The sequence below is a fragment of the Cibotium barometz genome, chromosome 24 (genome assembly GCF_041138505.1).
Source record: "Cibotium barometz isolate CiBa-2024 chromosome 24, ASM4113850v1, whole genome shotgun sequence".
NCBI lineage: Eukaryota > Viridiplantae > Streptophyta > Polypodiopsida > Cyatheales > Cibotiaceae > Cibotium > Cibotium barometz.
The window spans coordinates 32,117,423-32,142,930 of record NC_141069.1 but is presented as its reverse complement, the minus strand read 5'-3'; the positions used below and the strand labels follow the sequence as shown (position 1 = coordinate 32,142,930).

The 25,508-nt window shown below is 43.1% G+C and overlaps 1 protein-coding gene across 1 annotated transcript; it reads left to right on the top strand.

Annotated features, from left to right (window-relative positions):
- Nucleotides 1-5,704: 5,704 nt before the first annotated feature.
- GALK (Mevalonate/galactokinase family protein) lies at nt 5,705-25,508 on the top strand. Its single transcript, XM_086818458.1, has 13 exons — nt 5,705-6,308; nt 7,436-7,623; nt 7,939-7,985; nt 8,262-8,356; nt 23,150-23,232; nt 23,379-23,447; nt 23,605-23,790; nt 23,879-24,013; nt 24,212-24,346; nt 24,464-24,534; nt 24,654-24,731; nt 24,826-24,967; nt 25,131-25,508. Exons 1-13 carry the CDS (start codon nt 6,149-6,151, stop codon nt 25,239-25,241), a joined length of 1,500 nt encoding a protein of 499 aa, XP_086674584.1. The 5' UTR covers nt 5,705-6,148; the 3' UTR covers nt 25,242-25,508.

Below are 25,508 nucleotides of genomic sequence, written 5' to 3'. Positions count from 1 at the left end.
CAAAAATATAAAAATGCACTCGCAAAAAACCCCATCCCACCTCATTAGGAATTCCCAATAAACCACTAACCTTTTCATTCAGTAGAATTAGCACGTACAACAGACTCTCCCATTGTGCACACTTATGGCCATGTTTATAAGTGAATTTCTCTCATAATACAACAGACTCTCTCATTGTGTAATAGAGTCTTTCTCTTGCTAGTTTCTCTCCCCCTAATGCATGCTAGTGAGTGTGTGTGAGTGAAGTGAAGTGAGGTGAGAGGAGGGATGAGTACCCATAGTGCAACGCGGCGGTGTGACAATGCTCGGGAGGTGTGGTGGAATTTCTTCTCAAGGAGCTGTATAGCTTGGAGACCTAAAGGGTTACGACTCGGCCATTGGAAAGATCCTCTCACGAAAGTTGCGGTTCACCATGTAACTTCTTGTTGGATGTGTTTCAAGGGGGGTCAGGGTGAGCCATAACAGCATATGATAGGGTGCATTAGTCATTTGTGGCTAGAGTAATGGATAAAATGGGATTTGGTTCCAGAATGTCTTCTTGCATATTCACTCTCACCTCGGGGAGCAAGTCTAACTTACTGTTGAATGGAAGAGTTGTTGGAGGATTTGAGGTTCATAGATTAGTGGGACAGGGCTGTCCCCTTGCCCCCCGACTCTTTGCTATTGCCTCTCATCCTCTAATTTAGAGCCCTTGAGATGGCCTCCTCTAGAGGGAGGATGAATGGTTTAAAGCTGAGCAATGGGGAGCAATTGGTTATAAAATGCTTTGTTGATGACTCCCTACTCTTCTTGGAAGCTAATAATGATAATGTTAGATTGGCTCTAGATATCATACAAGAGTTTGCTGATGTTTCAGGATCTAAATGCAATATTCACAAGTCTAAGTTAATTAGTCTGGCTTAAGACAATGACTTTGATCTAGAGAGATGGGGGTGTGAGGTGGTGAGGAGAGATCAAATTGTTAGATACCTAGGGGTTCCATTTGGGGTGAATGTGAGGAATAAAGAGTTGATTGACTAGTCATTAGACAGATTTTTTGTGAAACTAAAGAAATGGGAGGGTGTCAGGGTCCCCTTTCGTGGTAGGGTGGCTATATGCAACACATTATTGAATGCTTATATAATGTTTCTCTGCCTTGTGTTGGATTTTGGTAAAGGGCATTGGCAAAAGATAATCAGACTTGTGAGATATTTTGTGTGAAGGAATGGGTCCAATAAAAAGGCTTTGGCTTGGCTGGCCTAGGACAAAATTTGCATGCCTAAATCTGAAGCTGGACTAGGCATTCTTCACCTCCCTTCTCATACTATTGCTAGGTTGGTTGTGCCTCTGCCCAACTATCTTCATTAGAAGGAAATTTGGTCCAAAATGTTAAGGGAAATGGTAGATTACTCAAATGTTTATCTTGATAGAGTGAGTGTGGCAAGGTCTAAGTTGGAAAGATAAAGTGTTCTCTCATGCCCCTCTCAAAATAACAGGGTCCCCACTGTGTAGGATGATGTGTACTAAATGGAAAGAGGTGTTGGAACTCATGGTGTAATGAAGTGGTGGACACAAATTGGTGGACACAAATTATACACATGAGGCCAAGGGCCAAGCATAAGTTGTATTAGGACAAGGGGCCAAGTGTAAGTGAGGCATATAGGCTTATGGGCCAAAGGCCAAGTAGAATGGACATTAATATGTGAAAAGGGGGCCATGGTATATAGGCCAATGTGAACGGCTAATCATAATTAATTCATACTAATCCAAATTACAAGCTAACAAACATTCATGGCAGTCTTGCCCTTATTCTTGCTCATGATGGTGCTCCTACACCCATGTTATCACTCCATGCTTGCATGATCAATACTAGTTCATTGCAATAGTATCAGAGCTTCTCATTGATCCTATTTTTCTCAAATTTCATTAGGGAAAGCAACAAAATTTTCAACCCCTTTTGTGCTTCAAGAAAACCCATGAATCTCATAGGTTTCATCAAATTTCTTGCTCAAACTTCATATACATGTTACCAAGAATCTAGCCAAGGCTTAGTAGTGATTCTTGGGCAACATTAGTTAGGGTTTCGATCAAGGGAAAGGTGGCAGCAGGGCGGCACCCGTTTTCTACAAGCTGGGTGACGAAACCGCTATTTGGCACCTTATATAAGCTTGATGCAAGTATTAAATGCTTTCCCAAGCTTAGCAATGGAGTCTTCATCAATTTCTACCACTTTGGAGCTCTATTTCTTGAGGAATGAAGCCCATGGAGTCTCTACAAAGCTGCAAACAAAGGTCCACGTTTTTCATCAAGGCAAGGGTATTTCTCTACCAACATTCAAGATTATGGCTTCTTGGTAACACTTGAACATTTGCTAAGCATTCCCTTGCATTTCTTGGTTGATTTCTTGGATTTCCTGAATCTCCACTTGAGATTTGGGACTTTCTTTCAATAAACCCTAATTTGTTGATATTGGCCACTTCAACTTGCCCCATTGTCCTTATCTAATCATCATTAGGTACACTAATAGTGCCATTAAACAAGCTAATACTTCAAATGGACCAATGATCAAGCCATGCTTCTCAAGTTTGGGAGTTCTTGATCAATTCAATATACCATTGGATGCCATTGGAATCATTTGATGCTTCTTCAATCATTGGTGTGACATTCAAGCCATCTATATACTTGGGAATATCAAGATACATGCCAATCCACATGCTATTTGCTTCACCTTAATTGTTGCATTGGTGTTGATATTGTTTGGATAATGGATCTTGGGAAGGGAAAGTATAGCACGAGTACGTGCTAATGAAATGATGGATTGTGCATGAGTTCATGCAAAGCATTTTAAGTCATCCTACCTACATCTTTGAAGTTCAAATCACACCTATAGCATCACTTTGTACCCCACATTTCATCCAATTGAATCTAGAATGTGTGAGGGTGCCTCGACATATGGTGGCGAGACCGGGGGGAGAATGTCTTTAATCCGGTGTGCCATGATTGCCTTGGAAAAATGGTACATCGGAGGATTAGGTATTGGCGCAAAGACTTGGCCCCAACCCTTGGCTTGAGAATAGTTGCTAAGGGGGTGGGAAGGCTTGGCTACTAGGAGATTAGCAAGCAAAGTTCTCCATCAACACTCAATCTTCATTTGGCACAAAGATTACATCTCTTCATTGGCACAAAGGTTACATGAAATATGCCATTGTAATGTATGATGCAATGAGGATATGATTTTGATTCTATGCCAAATGCCAAGGGAGCATTGATTGTTGGATTGAGTTCATTGGGAAATTTGAGATTTGGTTCCTAATACAAAGGAGACCATGCAAAAAAAATTTAAAAATTACATGAATGGATTGGATTGAGGGAAAATGTGGACACACGTAAGGTGATTTTGGATGCCAAAGTTGCTTGGAAGCAAGGGTGGAACATGTGCAACATGCAGAAGGCAAATGGGTACCAAAAGAGTACTTGAGCAAAATCTGCAGATTCACAAAACCCTAATTCAATAAAATCACATTAAGGCTGGAGTTTTGATGATTATGTAGGCTCTTAGTACTCCCTTACATCTTCCCAACAAGCCTTCAACCTCTCCGTTTCGACACCATTTGGATCCCCAACTTGCCATTTTTCATTAGAGGTCTAGTCAGAAACATCAAGCTAATTGGGACAAATGACATAATAAGATGGATGCAAATCATTAGGGCTTTCCAACAATCCATAGAACACCCGAAATCAATGTCATTTGGATGGTCAAACCTATATGGTTGACTTTGACCAAAAAGTCAAAACAAAGTATATGCCTTTGATGCATTTAGTGTGGATGTCATGCTGTGTGTTATGTGATGTGGTCATCTCATGCACTTGTGCTTTAGACATGCTTAGGATTGTGCTTGGTGCATTCATGGTTTGCTTTGTGAGGTGCTTGATTTTCGAGAGGATATATGATCCTTCCCCAATCCCAATGTTTAATGCCATGTGAGAGGGTTTTACCATGAGCTTGTGACAAGTCTCTATGGTAGTGTTTGTACTCTCTTACAAGATTGAGCTCTAACTAGTAGCACTAAGCCCCGCGAGAATGCTTATAACTATACTTATCCACCACTAGAAATACATCACCCTTCCAAACTCCTCCCTTCTTATGACATAACTAATAATGAATCCCCTACGTAGCATTTTCTTCTCTACATTTTGATTTTCTTACTGACACTCTCACCCCAAAGTCTAATTAGAATAGGGAATCCAATTTTGTGGCCCAAACTCTTTTTCAAGGTGTTAATGAAACCATTTAACACAACAATCAAGTTATTCCCAAAGGCATACTGTATAGCTCCATGCATACTTAAATCATACCGTATCCAATAACGGTAGGGAAGGTAATCTTTGGGAAAATGCGGTATAGTGAGTACAAAGCTTGCAAATCCAAAGTTTTACAAGATTTGCTTGAGATCTAAAAGTTCACACACATGGTTGCATACAATTACAAGAGATGTAAGAAATAGCATCCCGTGTATACAGTATACATGAGGTGGCCATTTAAATATAGAGACAAAGGATGACCACCTGAAGATTGAAGAATTTGGCATTCAGCTCCAGTGGAGAAAAGAGTTTATTACCATTCAGGAGTATGGACATAATTACATATGGGCTCGAGAGGAGAGAAGAGTTTATTACCATTCAGGAGTATGGACATAATTACATATGGGCTCGAGAGGAGAGAAGAGTTTATTACCATTCAGGAGTATGGACATAATTACATATGGGCTCGAGAGGAGAGAAGAGTTTCTTACCATTCAAGAGTATGGACATAGTTACATATGGGCTTTACCAACCCAACGGGTGGACTCTCTCTCCATGCCAATTAAAAGAAGGATCACCCCAGCCAAATTTGGAGAGCTGAATAAAGAAAGGACTCTCATGTAAGTTACAACTTTCCATTGTTTGATCCAGCTCGTTTTGACATCATAGAAAGTTAGCGACAAGGTCTCCTTTTATGGATAAGAGCTGGTACAGAATCCTAGATTCAACAATTGTCGGGGCATGCCTATTTTATGAAGCTCATCGTGGTATTGCTCGACTAGAAGAAGGAAATAATTGAAAATTTTGACAAGGAAGTGTTATGTTTTGATATGAACGGGGAGTCCAAAGGAGCAGCAAAATTTATACTATTATCATCGTCTTAGATGCTTACTAGGATATATGTACATAACATTTAAGGACATGATTGATACATCCTTCTGGGACACACCATCTATACTTTAGGAGAACACTACGCAAGCTGCAATCACAAAGAAATCACTACAGATTCAAGCTTGGCAACAAGGCGTTTAGGCCATGAAGAAGTCCTGAGGACGAAATTTACATCAGGTCGGGGGTGATGTTAACCGCATTTTGGGCTTAACAAAGGCACTCTCTACTATAAATGCGAGTAGCACAATATGTGTCATGTAAAGGAACTATAAACGTTGTACACATTATGAGAAAAGTTGGCAAATGACCAAGCTTAGTAGTTTGGTGTTTAAGTTTGGGCGTTCAAGTGTGAATACAGGCCAATTGTATATAAGTCAACAATGCACAATCCCCCTTTTGTGGTAAGTGAGCTCTTGCTCTTGTGTGTGTGTGTGGAGAGAGAGAGAGAGAGAGAGAGAGAGAGAGAGAGGAGATGATTGTAGTTTCTTGCACATGTATCTCTTTTTAATGCTTTGTGTCAAAGAAGTGCAACAAACTTCTTGGTGACAACAACAAGAGAGAGATTTGGGAGGTTGGAGCTAGCAACCACTAGTGGAGCTTGGAGGTCAAAGAGATCGTGGGGCAAACTGCTTGATGACAACAACAACAAGAGATATTTGGGAGGTTGGAGCTAGCAACCACTACTGGAGCTTGGAGGTCAAAGAGATCGTGGGGCGGAAGGAAGCCGAGGAGGGTTGTTTGAAGCACTAGAAATGGGCCATAACACCCTTGGATTGACCACCTTGATCTTCATAAAAATTCTGGGCATCTTGTGAGCACCCGAGATGGTCCGTATCCATGAGCACTTTTTGGCGAAAAAAGCGCTGGTCTGAAAGGCCCTCAGTAACATTTCACACAGTTTGCTGTGTAACCCCGTAAGTCCGATTTGAGCCAAGAGCGCAAACGGAAAGAGGCAGCCTTGGAGCTTTGCAAAACCATGGCTGATTGTGAAGATCTAGTACCCATCTACTCCTCATTGGAGCCTGTGTATGGAGAAGGAACCCAGGCGGAAGAGGCCCTTTTCAGATACGACCAGCTCAAGGCCAAGTTCGTACAATTGTACGGCCACGAACCTCAGCTATACGCCCGAGCCCCAGGTACCCTCGAAACCCTAATTTCTTCATCTATCTCTTTCCTTGATCAAGTTAATGGAAAAAACCAGAGAAGAAAAGGAATCAATTCTTCCACATGCAGGATCGCAGCGAAGAAGAATCCCTAGAGTTTTTGCATTACACAGAGAATTAGGCCGCTTAGGTTTTGAAAACAGGGAAAAAATATCATCACTTCTTAGAAACTCCAAAATTCATCCGAAGCCTTTTGGATGACGCAAAGCTACAAGAGCAGAGACCAGAGCAAGCAAGTGAAAACATTGCATATAACTACCTAATGTATGCATGCGTATCATATATGGATGATACGCATGCTTACTACTCGCTTACCATCTGTACCTATACATGATATGCATTCATATATCTTTAATGTAAGTTGACGCTTTTCATCCCTAACATAGGCATGCATGTCTAAAATGTATCTGGCTACATGCATACATTTGAAGGGCCCTACTGTTCAAGTTGACACGCACTAAATGCTTTGTCCTTATCAGGAAGATAGGAGCAAACAAGCAAAAATCCTACATGTTTCTATATATTTCAAATGCATGCATGCGTGAGATGTATCTGCACATTTATGTACATGCATATGTGAGATGAATCACATGTATGTACAAATGCGTGAGATGTATCTGCACATTTATGTACATGCATATGTGAGATGAATCACATGTATGTACAAATGCGTGTCTGAAATGTGTGCACATTAATTGCATACGTCACACACACCAGCTCACATGGTACATGCACGTATGCATACATACATGCACATTTCTACGTTTAACATGCATGCCTGAGATGTATCTGCACATTTATGTACTTGCAGATGTGAGATGGCTCACATGTATGTGCAAATGCGTGTCTGAAATGTGATGCACATTAATTGCATACTTCACACACACCAGCTCACATGGTACATGCATGTATTCATACATACATGCACATTTCTACGTTTAGATGTATGTTTAAGGGAGTAGTTCTACTTCTTATGGTAATCAACAAGAAGGGAAATTCACACGTGTGAGACTAGGGCAAGAAAGCGCGCACGCACACACAGACTTATGTTTTCTTTCATTGTATTTTACTCATCCTGCGTGAATGGGATGAATGGGCAGGTCGGGTGAATCTTATAGGAGAACACATTGATTATGAGGGCTATTCAGTTTTGCCCATGGCTATTCGGCAAGATACTATTGTGGCGATCCGTAAACGTGAACCTTCAAATGGACTCGAAGAAATACACATAGCTAACATGCATCCTGAAAAATATGAACCCGTCTCCTTTTCAGCGGACCCTTACCAGGTCATTATTTGATGAAAGCATATCCATGTGATCATGTTGTCTGATTTTCTGTACGGTCTTTGTGGAGAAGCTCTTATACATTGTTGGAGACAAGAGGGTAGACCTCGCATTCTCTTGAAACCTAAACCTTTGCTTTCTCTTTATTATAAGTATGAACTCTTATATAAGTATAGTGACAAGGTTTGCACTGCTGGGTAGGACAAATCCATGGGAAAATTTAGATGAGTGGGACACGGATCTCATTTTGCACTTTTTTTGAGGGTTTTCGAATGCTGTTGGTGAGAGACCAATATTGTTCTGCGCCTTTTCTTGCAGGGCATTGATCTCAAAAAGCTTGTGTGGGCCCATTATTTTCTTTGTGGGTGAGTGTTTCAGTCTTGGGCCACAAAAAATTTATCAATGCTTTGGTATAATGGTTAAGACAAAACGGTTCAGAAGATGGCTTACACTCTCCAACCATGCATCATGCTCAACTTTGTTGACACATCAGCTTGTGTACAGCAAAATGAGACTCCATATTACAATGATTATTACTTATTACACATGACTTACATATTATAGTTGTTATGTTGTATGCACTCTTACTGGTGTAAATCCTGACATAGCTTTGGTACCTAAAAAGGGTGTATTTTGTACAGGTACAAAGGATTATATGAATACTTGGCAACAAAAGGCATAAAAGTTGAGCCTCCTACAGGACTTGATGTGTTAGTTGATGGCACTGTTCCCACAGGTCTCTCTCTCTCTCTCTCTCTCTCTCTCTCTCTCTCTCTCTCTCCCTGTGGCGCCTGTGATGCTAAAATTTTGTGACTTGCAATAACGTTTTATCTGCATGTGAGTGAGTTTAAGAGGAAACCTGCAGTTTTATTGTCGCACAAAAGGCTTCTTTGTTCAACTTTTCAATGTCCTTGATAGAGCTTTCTCTCTTTCTCTGTATGCTTGCGGTAGTGGCAAGCATGAATGCATCCTGGGTCTGAATTATTGGAAGAGTTTTGAATGGGCACAAATTTTTTTGAGTATTGTGTTGATTCTATTGTGGTACAAGACTTTTAAGCTTTTTTTGTATTCTGTAGATAGTTTCGGGTTGTGTATGCGCATGTGCACGTGGGTTGTGTGTTCTTCCACGTGTGTGGGTGTGTGTCTTATATTGACCAATGCTATATTTTCAGTTAGGAGAGCAAGATTATAGAATTGGGTTGGGTAGAGAATATGCAAGTTTTACTGGTGGGAAACAGTAAAACTTAAAGTTGGCCTTGCTTTTGATAAATGCTCAATGCTAGCTGGCAGTGTGCATCACTCAAGTTTTACACCGAGTCCTGGAATCCTGAATGATGGAATGAAAGGGGAAATGCCCTTAAAGAAGCTTCTTTTTGCAAGTCTTTCTCATTCTTTTCATCGAGCAAGAGTTAAGCTAGAGTAGTGCTTCCAAGTCCTATGAATAGGCATGGCTTTGCTTCCATTCATTCATTCAGTCCTTTCTTGGGCTGGGTCACTAGAGTAGGTTTAGATGAGGACTCTTATGAGTCAGGACCACCTTTTGAAGATAGCCTATGGCTGCAAGAGTCGTACACCTTTTTGTACATTATGAATATACTGAATACTCAGCTCTCTCTCTCTCTCTCTCTTTCTCTCTCTTCTCCCTCTATCTTCTGTATGTGTTTTGCATCAAACATGTTCTAGGATGGTGTTTAGGGCTGAAAGAAGACTCCCAGAGCTTCCTCATGTGACATTGGTATTAGAGCTTCAGGCTGTTTCTGAGATATTGTTGTTGCCCATGTCCCATACACCACTGCTTTTCAGAAGTTTGGATCCCTACTCAAAAGTATCCAACTTCCAAACTTGTGTTTGAGTGTACATGATATTTTTCAGGGCTAACGGGTAAGGATCAACAAGTATAGATGGAAGTAGGGATGTCGAGAGCCTTGTTCGTACGCAAGAAACATTTTGAAGTAGTTTAGAAATATCATAAGGATAGAGTTTAGTAAAAAACAAATGGGAGCAGGTTTCAAACATAAAGTGGATGAGGTTTTGAAAGTATTGAATATTGTGTTCAATGTGCAATGTTCTGAATAGAACGATGGGGTGAAAAACAAGTTTTGAAACAACCTTGCTTTAAGGAAAGAGTCGTGCTGAAGAGAGGCCATACTATAGTTGGGTGGTTAACGGAGAAGAAACCCTCAGCTGTGAATTAGGATCTGCACCTAATTATTACTTTGTGTGTCAATTAGTGGTTATCTGCGCTATCACACTTCATCTTGTATGAATCTCTTTTGGTAGATATTGTAGTAGGGTAGAGTGCCCATTGTTAATTGCATGTGAAAGTGGGAACAGATATGAGAAGAGTATGAGTTATCCCATATGCAAACGTGAATGTAAAGGGCCCGGTGCCATGAAAATGTTTAAAAAGGGATTCTCCCACTCACTTGGAATGAAAAAGTAGCCTTGTTTGTTCTATTTTGTACTTTTTTTATTGGCATTCAATTCAGCTACTGGTGTAGCTGTTTCTAGCAATCGTGATGCAAAAGGTGGGATTCATCTCCTCCCTTCCTCTATCTGTTGTTCTAGGGTTAGGGTTTATTGTGTTTTCTTGGCTTCTAGGGTTTCGTTATCATTAATGGAGTTCTACAATGCTGCTCATCTAGGGTTTACTCACCATGCTTGTCTTCTTACGAATGGGGTAACTGTCGGGTGCTCTCATGGATGGGTTTTCTTCTTGGTTGCTGATCATGTCTTGGTGGCTGTTCATGGGTGTTGCGGTTGCTGTTTGGTTTTTGTGGCCTATGTGGTTTGCACAGTTGCTAGTGGTGACATCGCCGTCTTCTATCCACCCCCCGCTCTCGTTCTTGTTGGAATATATCATCTCCGGAGGGTCTGCATCACCTTTTTTCATGCTTGTACTGGTCATTTTGTGAGACCCTGCATTGGCATATTTAGCAGATATTATTTGGGATTTTTCTACCATTTTTAAGGCATTTTTATAGCATTTTATGCTATTGGACAGCTGTCGGCCTGCTACAGCTGGCCGACCAGCTCTCTGGAGGATATATAAGGGTGCTCACCCTTCCCCTCACTTTTTATCTCATTCTTGCATATCTACTGGAGGTCATTGGCTGTAGCAACAGTCTCTTATGCTTGTAAGCACCTACGGTCTTCCCTCGTGCTCATTTTCAGCAATAATCAACTGTTTCCAGCCTTCTACAGTTTGTGCTTTGGGCCTACAACCTGTGATGCTCTTTCTTTCAGTTCCCTTCTACCCATTGTTGTCCACCCTCGCCTCTCTGTTCTGCCTACCTTTCCGACCTTCACCTCACTTGCCTCCCTCAATACCTTGCCCACTCACGGATGGGCTCCCTTCTTGGTGGCTGATCGTGTCTTATTGGCTGTTCGTGGGTGTTGTTGGGTTGGGTGTCTTGGACTGTAGCTACCACTGGAGGTTAGATTTGCAGAGGGGCTCTCTCTTTGCCAATGTAGCGACAAGCTTCAGTTGTATGTGTGGCCGTCTTGCAGATGACGCACTAGAGTTCATTCAAGCATTCATCGGCTCCATGTCCATAGTTGTGACAATTCACACTAATCCTACGATCCTCCTCTGATTCCTCATTGGCCGTGGAATCATTGGAATCATTCTCCTCATCCGAAGATCCGGATGAGGACTTCTTGGACTTGCTTTTACTCTTGGACTTTTCCTTGCTTTTGCCCAGAGGCCTACTAATACGTGCTTTTGTCATGTGCACAGTGTGTCTATCGTGTGCTACACGCACACAAGACTAGCTTCGAGGTTTGGGGAAGCTTGGAGCTAGGCAGGTTGATTGGCGAGCTAAGTTAGGGATAGACTAACCAAGTATGGACGGGCGGGCGCCCAAGTGTGGACGCCCGATGACCGGCCAAGAGCCTATAAAAGGGTAGCCAAGGTTAGTCATTAGATATATAGAGTCTCGCGTGATTTGTGAGAGCTCTATGGTCAGGAGCTTGGATCTAGTGCAGACGTGCACTTGCTTCATGCAGCCGAGGCCGGCAGCAGTCTCGAGGCTCGCGATGGTAGTTTCGTGGCGGTATGGGACGTCACGAGGTAGAGATTGGTCGGTACGTCCATCTAGTTAGCTGAGCTCGTGGCTCGGTGGGGACAGCTAAGTCTTGTGGGCTTGTCCACAGTTGTCATGGTTGGGAGGTGAGTCAAGCCTGCATCCCCTTCTTGTTTGTTTGGTTTGTTTGCAAGTTTCGAGTCTCGTATCAGGAACGTTCTACGAGGAGATCCGGTGGGGGTTTGACAGTGGTATCAGAGCATGCCTCGTGAACGAGCAAGATGGTAGGTAGAGAAGATGAGGTCGAAGATAGGTATGTGTTCAAGAAACTTGCTGTTTTGTTTATGCATACTTCTGTTTTTCAGATTAGTATGTTGCTTTTTCATCGAAGAGACCCGTGATGATGGAGTAGGTGGTCTAGTAGGGTTGATTTGTTTTGCAAGAAGAAGGCTAGATTCGTTGTTTGCAGCCCCATAAACAGTTGGGGGAGAGAGAACAAAAAAGCCAGTCGGCTATTGTTGTAAAAGAAAGAGAGAGAGAGAGAGAGGATCGCCGGCTGTGTGTTGATGGTGTTGTGTAACGCCTTATGGTTGCGCAACCCACCTGTCCGAGTACGCCAGCCTGTGTAATTGCGTCAGTTTTATGTAGGCGTTGGTACACTGGTACGCGTGGCGCGCCAGATGGACGCTTTTGATATTCACGTGGGCTGGTTTATACAGTCGGGCAAGCAGGCGGCCTAGCGCCTGTAGGCGCACACGCCTTGCAGCCTGGGCATTGGTTGGTTCACACAGGCAGGCAGGCGGGTGGCTTAGCGCCCGTAGGCGCACACGCCTTGCAGCCTGCCTGTTTGCGAAGGCGCCTACGTAGTGCGCCGATTTAGCCAGCAGCAGTTGGGCAAGCACATCAGTGGCCGGTTCACACAGGCGGACGCTGATCGCAGGCGGTGCTGGCAAGCGAGCTTAAGGCAGTCTGTCGGATGGCAGGAAGGTGGCGAAGGATTTAGAGAAAAAGCAATGAAGTGTGAGTTTTTTTTTTTCTAATGCTTTCGTTTTTTTTTTCCTAAACCTTAGTAAAAGGGTTTAAAGACCCATTTAAAGCTTAAAGGTATTTTTTTAAAAGAAAACAGAATATATATATATATATATATATATATATATATATATATATATATAAACACAAAAGCAAAAGCTCAAGATTGCTTTTGGGGAAGATTATATAAACCCCTTAAGCGGGCTTCTTGCCACACATCTCTCAAGTTTTCAAGCTCTCAAGTTCTCTAGCACTTTTCTTGTGCAAGATCGAATTTTCTCTCCCCTAGCCCTCTTCAAGATGTCGACCCAAGAATCCGAGTTGGAGCCCCTTATTGAACGCGAAGGCCTGCCAGCTATGGAAGATACCGATGCCGATCTTTTTGACGATTATGTGTCAAAATCAGATTTCCAAGAGTTTAAAGTGGCTCTTGAAGCTTCTTCTTCGGAACGTCAAGCACAAATTGCCGCGCAAATGCAGGCTTTGCAGAACTCCATATCTCTCTTTTGACCACTACTCTATCTACTCTTTCGGGTATGGATACCTTGGCCTCTGCTTTAGGCCTCAACATTACTCCGGAACAGTTCGGAGGCGAGCAAAAGCAGCGTACCAAGGAGATAGTGGACACTTGGCTACATAAGTGGCAAGTCCATTTTCAGTTCCATCCATATGACGATGGGAAAAAGATCCAGTTAGCAGCTGGTTTCCTCTCAGGCAAAGCTTGGCTTTGGTGGAAGGAACTCAACCCTAAGCTAACGACTTGGGCACAATTCGAAGATGTCTTCAAGAAAGAATTCCTTAAGAAAGAGGATGATTATAATGTTGTTGCTCGGTTTACAGATTTGACCATGACCTCGCAGCACCTCACTTATGAGGTCTACCTCCAGAAATTTAGGGACTTGCAAATGAAAGCTACAAAGATGGATCCCACAACTCTTTTGGGGTTCTTTGTAGCTGGTTTACCCGACTCATACCGTTTATAGGTTAAAAATAACAAATGCAAAACTTTGGACGAGGCCATTCATTCAGCTCGTATCTATGATGATACAATGGTCTCTTCCAAGTCTAAACCCGTTACCGAGTAGGGGAACAAGCACAAAAGAAAGTTCTTCGCACCAATGGCTAACACGACTGAAGGAAAGTCTTCGGACCAACCTTCGAAGAATTCAAGTTCGACACCAACGAAGAAGAAACGTCTCCTTAGAGCTTTTGAAGCTCAAGAAGGAGGGACGTTGTTTCATCTACGATGAAAAAGAACACATGCGTAACGAGTGCCCGAGGCAAAAGGGTGCAAAGACCAACGTAGGACCCAAGCCAAAGGCAGCTAACCAGTTGTCTTTGACAAGTACGTCAGATACTGTACTTTCTCGCCCTAGTACATTTTCTGATTGTTTGTTCAACTCTAAAGTTTTTGGCTTGCATGATCTTCTCCGAGTTTATGGAGAAGTGAATGACTATAGAATCCACATTCTTCTAGACCCTGGCAGCTCACACAACTTTGTTAACTACAAACTTGTGCAGAAATGGAGTCTTGATACGACACCCAGCGATCATACCTATGAGGTACGCCTACCTGCGGGTCGGCAAGTATGGGATCGAAAGGTGGAGATGCTACCAATCCGGATTCAGGACTACAAAGATACTCTGGAATACTATATTATGCACCTAGAACATGTAGACTTGTTATTAGGGATTGAGTGGTTTAAGACTCTTCAAGTCTAGATAGATTGGTCTAGTCATATTTTTTCTTTTCAACATAGGAACACCCAGTATAGTATCTTAGGTGATTGTATACATCCCTCTCAGGGACCTCTTGTAAATACAGTTGATTTTGGAAATATAATGGATTCTTCTTTGTATACCGCTTTCCATTGTGTATTGATTTCACTTTCTTCATTTCTCATACCTTCCATGGATGTCAATGAATTAAGTGTATTTGAAAGCAAAGAATTACAGAAGATACTTGATTGGTTTCAAGATGTATTTTCTAAGGAACTGCCATCGGGTTTACCATCTGAAAGGGCAGTAGATTATCGTATTGACTTGATCCCTGGTGCTCATCCTGTCAGTATTCCACCCATAGTTGTTTCTCGTACGCGTACGAACCTGTTCGTACGTACGAGTCGTACGGTACGATACCATACGAATTCGTACGATATCGTACGGTACGAGTTAGTTTTTTTTTTTCCTCCCAAATTTTTTTTTCCGTGAAAAAAAAGTTCCAAATGCTAAAAAAAAATAGAAACCCTGCTTTACGAAGATCCCAAATGCTCGCAATACTTCGCAACTTTCGTGTCCACTCAGTATTCCATATGGGGTTGTGGAGAGACCTAAAAAATCTGGCGAGGTAGACTGGTATTGTACACTTGATTGGTAGGATGAGAGAATCTTGCTACATCACTTGGGGATCCCTGGTATAGGTAGGCTAGACAATTAGATTCTCAAGTTATGCACGAGGGAGAACATTTGGACATGGCCATTTTGATCTAGAGAGGAGTCCCTAAACTTATCACCCTAGATGCACTCCTCGTATTTGTGCAAGGACGGTCCCTTAGTCATAAACGCTACACTGGGAGACCTTTGGTATTGCATTACCCATCCAGGTTCTTTTTTGGAGACAATCGGGAGATCCAACCGGGAGAGGCACATATCCATGTACTGGTTTCTCAAGCACTGTAGGCTCCTCCCCTCCCAACCTTCCCTCACATTCAAGCTTGAAGCTCCATAGCTTGTAAGTGTAAAAAATAAAAACCGTATTTTATCGTACCGTATCCCAAATTTTCATATCGTACCGAATATTCCCGTACGGTATCGTACCGCACGGTATCGTATTTTCGTACCGTGACAACTATGATTCCACCTTATAGGATGAGCCAAGCTAAGGAAGATGAGTTGGCTAAACAACTCGAAAATTATCTGAGGATGGGCCAGATCCGTCCACGTAAATCACCTTGGGGTGCACCTGTGTTGCTTAGGAGAAAGAAGGACAACACCTGGAGAATGTGTATAGATTACAAGAGATTGAATAAGTTGACAATTAAGAACCGTTATCCTCTCCCTAGATCAGATGACCTGATTGACCGGTTAGCAAGAGCGAAATATTTCACGAAGATAGATTTACGTACGGGCTATTACTAGATACGTATTCATGAAAGGCATGTCGAAAGAACCGCCTTTCGGACTGGGTATGGCCATTACAAGTTTCTCGTATTACCTTTTGGGTTAACCACTGCTTCAGCCACTTTCCAGCAAATGATGAACGATCTTTTTCGTGAACATTTGGAAAAATTTGTGGTTGTGTTCCTGGATGATATTTTGATATATAGTCGTACTCTTGAGGATCATGTTAGACACCTCACGATTATCTTATTTATTTTAAGACAGAATCGACTATATGCTAAGTTAAGTAAATGTGAGTTTTTTATGACAGACATCATTTACTTGGGACACAAAATCACTAGAGGTGGATTGAGCATTGACTATGACCGAGTTTAGAAGGTTTTGGATTGGTCTATACCGCAAACAGTGAAACAACTTCGTTCTTTTTTCGGTTTTGTTGTTTTTCTTCGGAAATTTGTGCAGGAGTACTCTCAGCTCACACTACCGATGACCGACTTGTTGAAAGGTCGAGGACGTAAGTCAAATCAGCCTATCACTTGGAATAATGATTTAAATATGGCCTTCAGACTTTTGAAAGATAAAGTCAAGAAAGCACCTATCTTAGCATTACCCGATCCTAGTCGGCCTTATGTTCTTGAAACTGATGCCAGTGACTATGCCATCGGGACTGCTTTATTTCAAGATGGTAGACTTGTTGCTTTTGAAAGTAAAAAGCTAGACGACACTCAATCTCGTTGGTCAACCCTTGAGAAGGAGCTTTATGTTGTGATTCACGCTCTCAAGGTTTGGAGACATTATTTATATGGCTCCAAGTTTGTGGTATTGACTGATCATCAGTCAATCAAGTATGTGTGTGATGCGGATGATTTGAGAGGAAGGAAAGCTCGTTGGGCTGAGTTAATGCAAGATTTTGATTTTGAGATTCGTTATTGTAAAGGGTCCATGAATAGTGTTGCAGATGCGCTTAGTCGAATTAGAGAGGTGAATACTTTGTCGTTCACCGAGATTTCTATTGACTTATTTCAGTCATTGAGAGGACTTTGCAGGACTGATAGTTATTTTGGTCCATTTTGGCAGAAGATCCAGGACGGGAGCTCTTTGATTGACCAAGACTCGATGACTGAACAGCCTACCATTCAGGTTGCAAGACATAGTCAGTGATAGGGATTCTAAGTTTACGAGTGATTTTTGGAAACTTGTTTTTGAGAAGTTAGAAACAACTTTGAATTTGAGTTCCTCAGATCATCCTCAATCTGATGGCCAGACTGAAAGACTGAATCAGATTTTGGAAGATATGCTTCGAGCATATGTATCCAAAAGACAGAGTTCATGGGAGGATTATCTTCCTATATTAGAATTTGCATATAACAGTACTAAGCATACGAGTACAGGTTTTACTCCTTTCATGCTTATGTATGGTTTTCAACCTAGATCACCTGTTACAGTGGGATTCTCAGGACTTCAGCATGATGCAGCATGTAATTTTTTGCAAGATATGCAAGAAATGTTACAAGTTGCGAAGGAATCTATTAGAAGTGCTCAAGACCGAGACAGATTTTATTCTAATAGACATCGTTCACCCAGAGAGTTCTCTGAAGAAACGATGGTGTATTTGCGAGTTCCAAAAGATTCCGAGACTTTACGGACAGGTCGATCTCCGAAATTATCTCCTAGATACTGTGGACCATTTCGTATTACACGACGAATTGGTTCAGTTGTATATGAACTGGATTTGCCTTCTCATGTGAAAGTTCATCCTGTATTTCATGTCAGTAGACTTAAGGAAGTACTGGGTGAAACAGACCAGTTAGTTACTTCTCAAGAAATCATAGATGTCGAGGACATGACATTTGTTTCACACGAACCTGAAAAGATTCTTGGATTTCGTGAAAGCAGATTGCGTAATACGCTTATCACAGAATACAAGATCAAGTGGAAGGATCGTGTTGAGGAGGACGCTACATGGGAGACATTGACTACTCTTTAGAGAGATTACCCTTGCTTTTTAGTGAGCTCAGGAGTGAGCTCTTAGAGGAAGGGGAGTATGTCATGTGCACAGTGTGTATCTATCGTGTGCTACACGCACACAAGACTAGCTTCGAGGTTTGGGGAAGCTTGGAGCTAGGCAGGCTGATTGGCGAGCTGAGTTAGGGATAGACTAACGGGCGGGCACCCAAGTATGGACGGGCGGGCGCCCAAGTGTGGACGCCCGATGACCGGCCAAGAGCCTATAAAAGGGTGGCCAAGGTTAGTCATTAGATATACAGAGTCTCGCGTGATTTGTGAGAGCTCTACGGTTAGGAGCCTGGATCTAGTGTAGATGTACACCTGCTTCATGCAGCCGAGGCCGGCAACAGTCTCGAGGCCCGCGAGGGTAGTTTCGTGGCGGTATGGGACGTCACGAGGTAGAGATTGGTCGGTACGTCCATCTAGTTAGCTCAGCTCGTGGCTCGGTGGGGACAGCTAAGTCTTGTGGGCTTGCCCACAGCTGTCATGGTTGGGAGGTGAGTCAGGCCTGCATCCCCTTTTGGTTTGTTTGGTTTGTTTGCAGGTTTCGAGTCTTGTATCAGGAACATTCTACGAGGAGATCCGGTGGGGTTTTGACAGCTTTGCTCTGAGATCTGAGTCTACAAGCTGCTCCATGGTGATGGTAGCCAGGTCAAAACTAGCAACGAAGTGTTTGAGTTGCTTGCTACGGCCCTTCATGAAATAAGAGTTGAGAATTTCCTCTGCGGGCCGATTAGCTGCATCTAACCTGCGGATGAGTTTTTGAAACTTTGCAGCATAATCTTCTATTGTCATTCTCCTCTAGTTCACTCTGCTGTGCACAGCTTATTTAGCACATGCACACATGTCTTGTCTTCTCTAAAGCGTTGAAGGAATGCATCCCGGATGGCATCATAGGTGGGGAAATGGGCGTACTCATACTGAGCAACCCAAAGAGTGGCACTCTTCTGGAGTGTGGGAACAAAGGCAGTCTTTTTGAATTGTTGATCCAACCAGGCCAGGTACATTGACATGCTAGGCGGTGTCGAACATCAGGATGTGAGCTGGACACATTGTACACCTTTTGTCTCATAGACCCTTTGGGTCTTTTGAAAGATGTCAATATGTATCGTCTTCTTCTTCTTCTCTCTTTCTCCAAGTTGCCTTCTTGCTTATTTGATTATTGTGTGCATCCTAGGGTGTGTTGATGGTGTGTACATGGTTGCTCCAAGTTGGCTGAGCTTGTAAGGTGCTATATTCACAGGGTGAGACCTTGGAAGCAAATTAATAACCCTAACTGTACTTTCAAGTACATGCTGAAAACTCTCCTGTACTTGCTGAATATCACCCTACATCTTTAGTACTAGATGTACGTGTTGTGAATTGGCACCAAGTGTACATGTTGGAGTACTTGCTATTGATACCGCATACTAGTACCTGTTGGTGTGCTTGTACCTATTTGAAAGAGTGCATAGAGCGGAAGCAAAGGGGCACTAGAATGTGCTGAACAGAGAGTGCAAGAGAGAGGGAGAGATGGAGTAAACTATGCTGAATATACTGAAGCAAAACAGTCCCAAGCAAGAGACACTACAAGTCTCATAAGTGAGGGAGCAAATATGTACAAGACTGAATGAACAATGAGAGGCCAGCACCTCCTATTTATAGTTGAGGTGAGCTGGCCGACTGGAGCTGCAAAACAGGCTGACTGGAAAATGCCAGAAAGGCTGGGAAAAATCCCAGAAAAATACATATAAAAGGGGCGGCTAGCCCACAAGCAAGGGCCATGCAAAAGGGACCAAATGGGCACCATAAATGAGCAGAAACTGGGGATGAATGTGCTAACACCCCCTCTCAGCACCAGATGCTGAACATACTCCGAGAAGTCAAAGAAGTCGTCCTTTGTCAAAGACAAAAGAAAGCAGCAACAACAGGTACCAGGAAAGCTCCACAAGCAATCTCCACAGCAGCTTAGCTACAAAAGCAACAGAACAAGTTGCCAGGTACACTATTCCTCTAGAAGAAAACAACCATGAAGGTTGCGTCGTGCTGCTCCAAATATCGGTGCCAAACCCAAATAAAAACATAGTGTCATAGGAATCCCTAGAAGCCTGTAGCTCCAAGAAGATAATACCCTCAAAAGAAATAGAGTCCATCTGCTCCAACTCTGCACCAAGAGCCAAATGTTGTACAATAGCATCCTCCTCGAAGGTCGGCATCGCCAAATGTAAGAACTCAACTGCCCCCTCTGAAAATTGATGTCGGGACTCCACAAGCCCAACCAAATCCAAATCCCAATCCTTCAATCCCTGGAAGTACCACTGTGCCCCAGGCACGGTTAGGGACACACCTGACCACAATCCAGAATTCTCACACAGAGTAAGAGGAAGAGGAACATCCACTGTAGTGGTAACTGAAGTAGTAGTAGCCTCCTCAATAGCATCACATAGCGTAGAAGCAAGCTCCTTCATAGAAGGCAAAGGGACCAGCAACACATCTTGGTCACTGGTTGACGAAGAAAGAATCGGAGGCGAAGCAATAGGAGAAAAATCCCCCTCAGAAGCTGTGAGCAAAGACAGCCCACTATCTTCCTCAAAAACATTACCAGAGATATCATCTTGGCAGGGAGAAGTATGCACAGAAACTGAAGGCAAGGCAACAGGAGAAACAAACTCCTCAAATGCAATGAGCAAGACTGGCCCACTATCCTTCACTGCAGGAACATCTCCAAAAGAAGTATCCATAAGATCACTGGCTGCAGAGCACCCGGAAGCAGAAAGCATCTGTCGATCACTGGCATCACCACACAGGTCACAAAGCAACTGCCACAAAGAGAAAGTAGAAGCATCATTAGGAGCATAGATGAAGTGTCCAAGAACGGAATCCTAACAATTTTCGAGGAGAAAGCCATAGATCTGTCCGTCAGTCTTCCTCCACCGACACATCCTCCGCAGAGGCAAGGTACGGCAAGCACCGATTCTTGTACGAGAGAAACTCCATCAAACTATACTCCCTCAGAATAGAAGTAACCTGCAACTTCCATGACTGAAAGTTACTACCATCCAACTTGTCTGCCTCATCAAGGAAATAACAAGAGAGTGGTACGGGAGCCAAATTTGAAGTTGTCATCATTGATCCAATCAAGAGAACCAACCCTCATAAGATAAAACTGTCCAAATCAAAAAACGCTGATATAGGGTCTTTCCTCCCACCAAAACGTAGCCCTAAGAGGCTGGATAGCACCCGAAAATCCTCTTGTAGCAAAAAAAACGCAGAAGCTTCTGTTGACTGTACCTCTAACCTTGAGGTCACCAGAAGAGGGAAGCAAAAAATGCAGATTTGATATAGAGAGGAAAGGCAGCCACACAGGGCCTGGGAATATGCTGTAAGAGGGAAAGGCATCAACAAGGACAGTAGCTTGGGTTCTCCTCAAGAAAACGCACAATCTCTGAAGAAGAAGTGTCCTCCATAGGTACCAAGAGTGCCACCAAAGCGTGCAACACCAAAGACCCCCTTTGCAAAGGAGCAAGCCAACTGGAGAGGAAAACGCAGCACAAAGGCTGTTGTCCTGAAGAAAACAGGCTGCCTATGTCCCAAACTCCACGTGGAAAAGAAAACGCTGGTCAACAAGTACCTGATGGCTGAGTTGATGAAGCCAATCTGAAGGTGAAGCGACCAGCAGGTTCAGTCCAGAAAACGCAGTAGTAAAGAGCTGCAGATCTGAGAGAAAATGCAGAGGAGAAGGTGCTGAAAACAGGACTGAATCTGGGGCAGCAAGGAGGTTGCTAAACCGGAAGCGATGATACCATGAAAGAGTGCACAGAGCGGAAAGAAATGATGCATTTTTGACACCTCAGTGTGGGGAATTCCCCTCATGAAGGAGGCGCCTATTTCACATGTGTGGTTGAGTTTTAAACTCACAAATAATGAGATATTTTCTCTCTCCTCTCTCCTGCTTCAACTAGATCCAAAAGGTAAGCTAAACTGAGCTGGCCGACTGGAGCTGCAAAACAGGCCGACTGGAGCTAGTGGATTGGCCGACTGGAAAATGCCAGAAAGGCTGGGAAAAATCCCCAAAAAATACGTAAAAAAGGGATGGCCAGCCCACAAGCAAGGGCCATGCAAAAGGGACCAAATGGGCACCATAAATGAGCAGAAACTGGGGATGAATGTGCTAACACTATTCACATACTTATACCTGTTTGTGTACTCGTACGAGGGAGGCTTGAGCCACGGTCTCTGCAAGGGTGCGAGCCAGGCTCTAGTACAAGAGCGGCTGTTTGTGCGTGGTCTCAGAAAGACAGTTTCACATTCACTTCCCTCTAGGTGTATGAGATTGGTGGCCAGGCTAATTATCAACAACTCTATTGTATCTTGGGTGTGTTCACATGCTGCAATTATGTAGCTTCCATTCATGTGTGAGGTTTTGCTGGTTGTATGGACGGGACTCATTCCAAAGTTAACCATTTGGGTATGACAAGTTTTAGGAGCCACGTCGTGCGTGGTGCATTAGCTTAGGAGCCAAGGGGGCGGAGGGTAGACTTGCCATGGCTTAATCAGTTAAACATTTGGGTATGAGAAGTTTTAGGAGCCACGTGGTGTGTGGTGCATCAGCTTAGGAGCCAAGGGGGCGGAGGGTTACACCTGCCATGGTTTGGTACCAAGAGTATGCAGGCTTGACTCCACTCCAGTTTGTCATGCTGAAATGGTTGATGATGATTATCTTTTGGGGTAGTGAAAGTATGTGTGGAATACACATGTGAGTGGGCTATGATTTTGTTGCATGTTTCTTCACTAGGACGGTGAAGTCTTAAAACCCAGGGTATCTGTAGTAGGGTAGAGTGCCCATTGTTATTGCATGTGAAATCTGGAATAGATATGAGAAGAGTGTTTGAGTTAACCCATATGCAAAGGGGATTGTAAAGGGCCTGGTGCCATGAAAATGTATAAAAAGGGGATTCTCTCACTCATTTGGAATGAAAAAGTAGTCTGGTTTGTTCTATTTTGTATTTCTTTATTGGCATTCAATTCAGCTACAGTTATAGATAGTGCTACTCTTTTTTAGGTTTGTAGACATGCTGCCTTTTACTATTAAACATTAATGAAGGTTTGGCTGCATTGTAGCAGCCAGCCAATTGCTCGTGATATCTAACAGTGTTCCGAGAAAGGAGTGCATGTGCCATGGAATCCATATCAGTGTCTTGGGACATGCAGTCATTTCATTTGTGTGATGCACATGTATGTGCACATGGCCCGCGGGGTGGGAGAGAGAGAGAGAGAGAGAGCAGGGTTGTGCTTGTGTGCCACACACACACACATCTAACAACTGGATGCATTTGTTTTCGCTAATGCATACTTTTCTATGCTCACAGGTTCTGGATTGTCCAGCTCAGCAGCTTTGGTATGTGCATCTACAATTGCCATCATGGCCATGCTGGGCCTGAATTTCCCTAAGGTTTGTGTAATTGTTGAAAAATCATTCGTCGTAAAGACTCCGATCACACAATCTCTAAGCAGGCGTCAGGCAAGCATGTAAAATCCCTCCTGCTATTCATGTAACATTCAAGATACTCCACTGTTTGGTGTGCTTTATAATGACAGAAAGAAGTAGCTGAATTCACTTGTACATGTGAGCGTCACATAGGCACCCAATCAGGTGGGATGGACCAGGTAATAAGAAGCTTGGATTTTGGAGTTGACCTTTGAAGTTTCTTCTATGAGGTGTCCCGTCATGCTAACACCAAATCTAATCCTCTATGAGTTCCAAGTAATTTGGCAGCGTAGGTGAGACGGCTATATTGCAAATGATGTGTTTCTTTGTATACAGGCAATATCTGTGATGGCGAAGTTGGGCTTTGCGAATCTGATTGATTTCAATCCCATCCGTGCAACAGATGTTCTGCTACCCAGTGGTGGCTCCTTTGTGATTGCCCACTCTTTGGCAGAGTCGAAGAAAGCGGTCACAGCAGCCACCAACTACAATAATCGAGTGGTCGAATGCCGATTGGCAGCTGTAAGTCTTTTCCTTTTCTCTCTGGATCTGGACCAAAACCTACCCATTTTTTTTACTGATTTAAAGTCTTCGTAATTTTCTTTTGCAGATTGTACTGGCTGTGAAGCTGGGAATGCCTGCACAGGAGGCAGTTTCAAGTGTGAAAACTCTATCTGATGTGGAGGGCCTTTGTGTATCATTTGCTGCAACCCAGAGCTCCTCGGATCCTGTGGTCGCTGTTGAGGTAGGGGGCTCTTACATCCTTGAAGCCCCTTCTAGAACCTTCACAGTTGGCTGAACTGCCGAGGGCTTGCACGTGGCCAATTGTTTCTTATGGCTCAAACCGCCCTTGGGCTCGCACAGAACCAGGTTATCACAGATTCAAGTTTTGTTTTGTCCACCTGTTGTCTGATTGTTTACATACTTGAACCTTTATTTGCAGAACTATTTGCATGAGGAGCCTTACACTGCAACAGAAATCGAGGACTTATTGTCCGACTCTCTTAGCTCCATCATGTCAAACTCACCAACCTCTTTAGCTGTTCTGGCTGCTGCTGAGGACTTCAAGCTCTATCAGGTCAGTTGCCTCTCAGAATCAATGCTGTGCAAGGTCTGTACTTAAAAGGGCAGGGGCTGTTTGAAAACAGCAAATTTTGGATTTATGAAGCTCCTGTTGTTGTGAAACCATATGCAGAGGGCTAAGCATGTTTACTCGGAAGCAAAACGTGTGTTCTTATTTCAAAAAGCTGTTCAAGCCGGTGGAAGGTTAGCTTAATGAACTCATATCCTGGTTTCTTGAAATTGTTTTCTATTGGGACACTTCGATGTAAAAGAGATCATGCCCATAGTTTCTAAGACCGCATGGGTGGCGTGTCCTGAACCAGTGAGCAGAAAATTCTTGAAAGACTTGGTGGCTTGATGAATGAGAGTCACCACAGTTGCAGTGTCTTATACGAATGCAGGTCACACGTTTATTCTATTTTTAGCCATCCAAGTCTTCCAATTGTTAGCGTCAATATACAAGCTGAAGCTGATCATCTTATATACTTTTTTCAGCTGCCCGGAATTGGAGGAGCTTGTTGGAGTTTCCCGGGCCATTGGAGCCTTTGGGGCCCGGTTGACTGGAGCTGGATGGGGGGGTTGTGCAGTTACTTTAGTCAAGGAGAGTACTGTACCATCTTTCATCTTGTCACTGAAGGTGTGTACTATGCCTTAGCAGTAGAATATTTTTTTTAATCTCTGTTCAAGTTATTTACTTGAGGAGCCAAGGCTTCATATTTTGCCGGAAAGTGGCCAGCAATAATGCATTGCAAAGGTAAGTCATGACTGGTACCATGCTGGGTGTGTGTGTGCACCTTCAGGAAGCGTTTTATCAATCACGGATCGAGAAAGGAGTAATAAGTCGCAATGATCTTGGATTATACGTCTTCGCTTCAAAGCCTTCTAGCGGGGCTGCGATTATAATTTTGTGATTAACCAACCCGCGGAAACATAAGGCAGAACCTCCAGTTCTTTTTGGACACAACTGAATATAACTGGCTTCTTAATATGTATATTTCTCCTTGTCGAGAACACCATTCTTGAATTATGAAATCGGTCATGACCATTGTAAAGTTGCATTTTGAAAAATCCAAGAGCACAAATTTTCAGTGACCTTTGTGGTGGACAACGAACCTTATACCTTTTGTAATGAATAAGGAGTAGGGCATGCTGGTGTTGCATGGGAGCCCGTGGGTTTA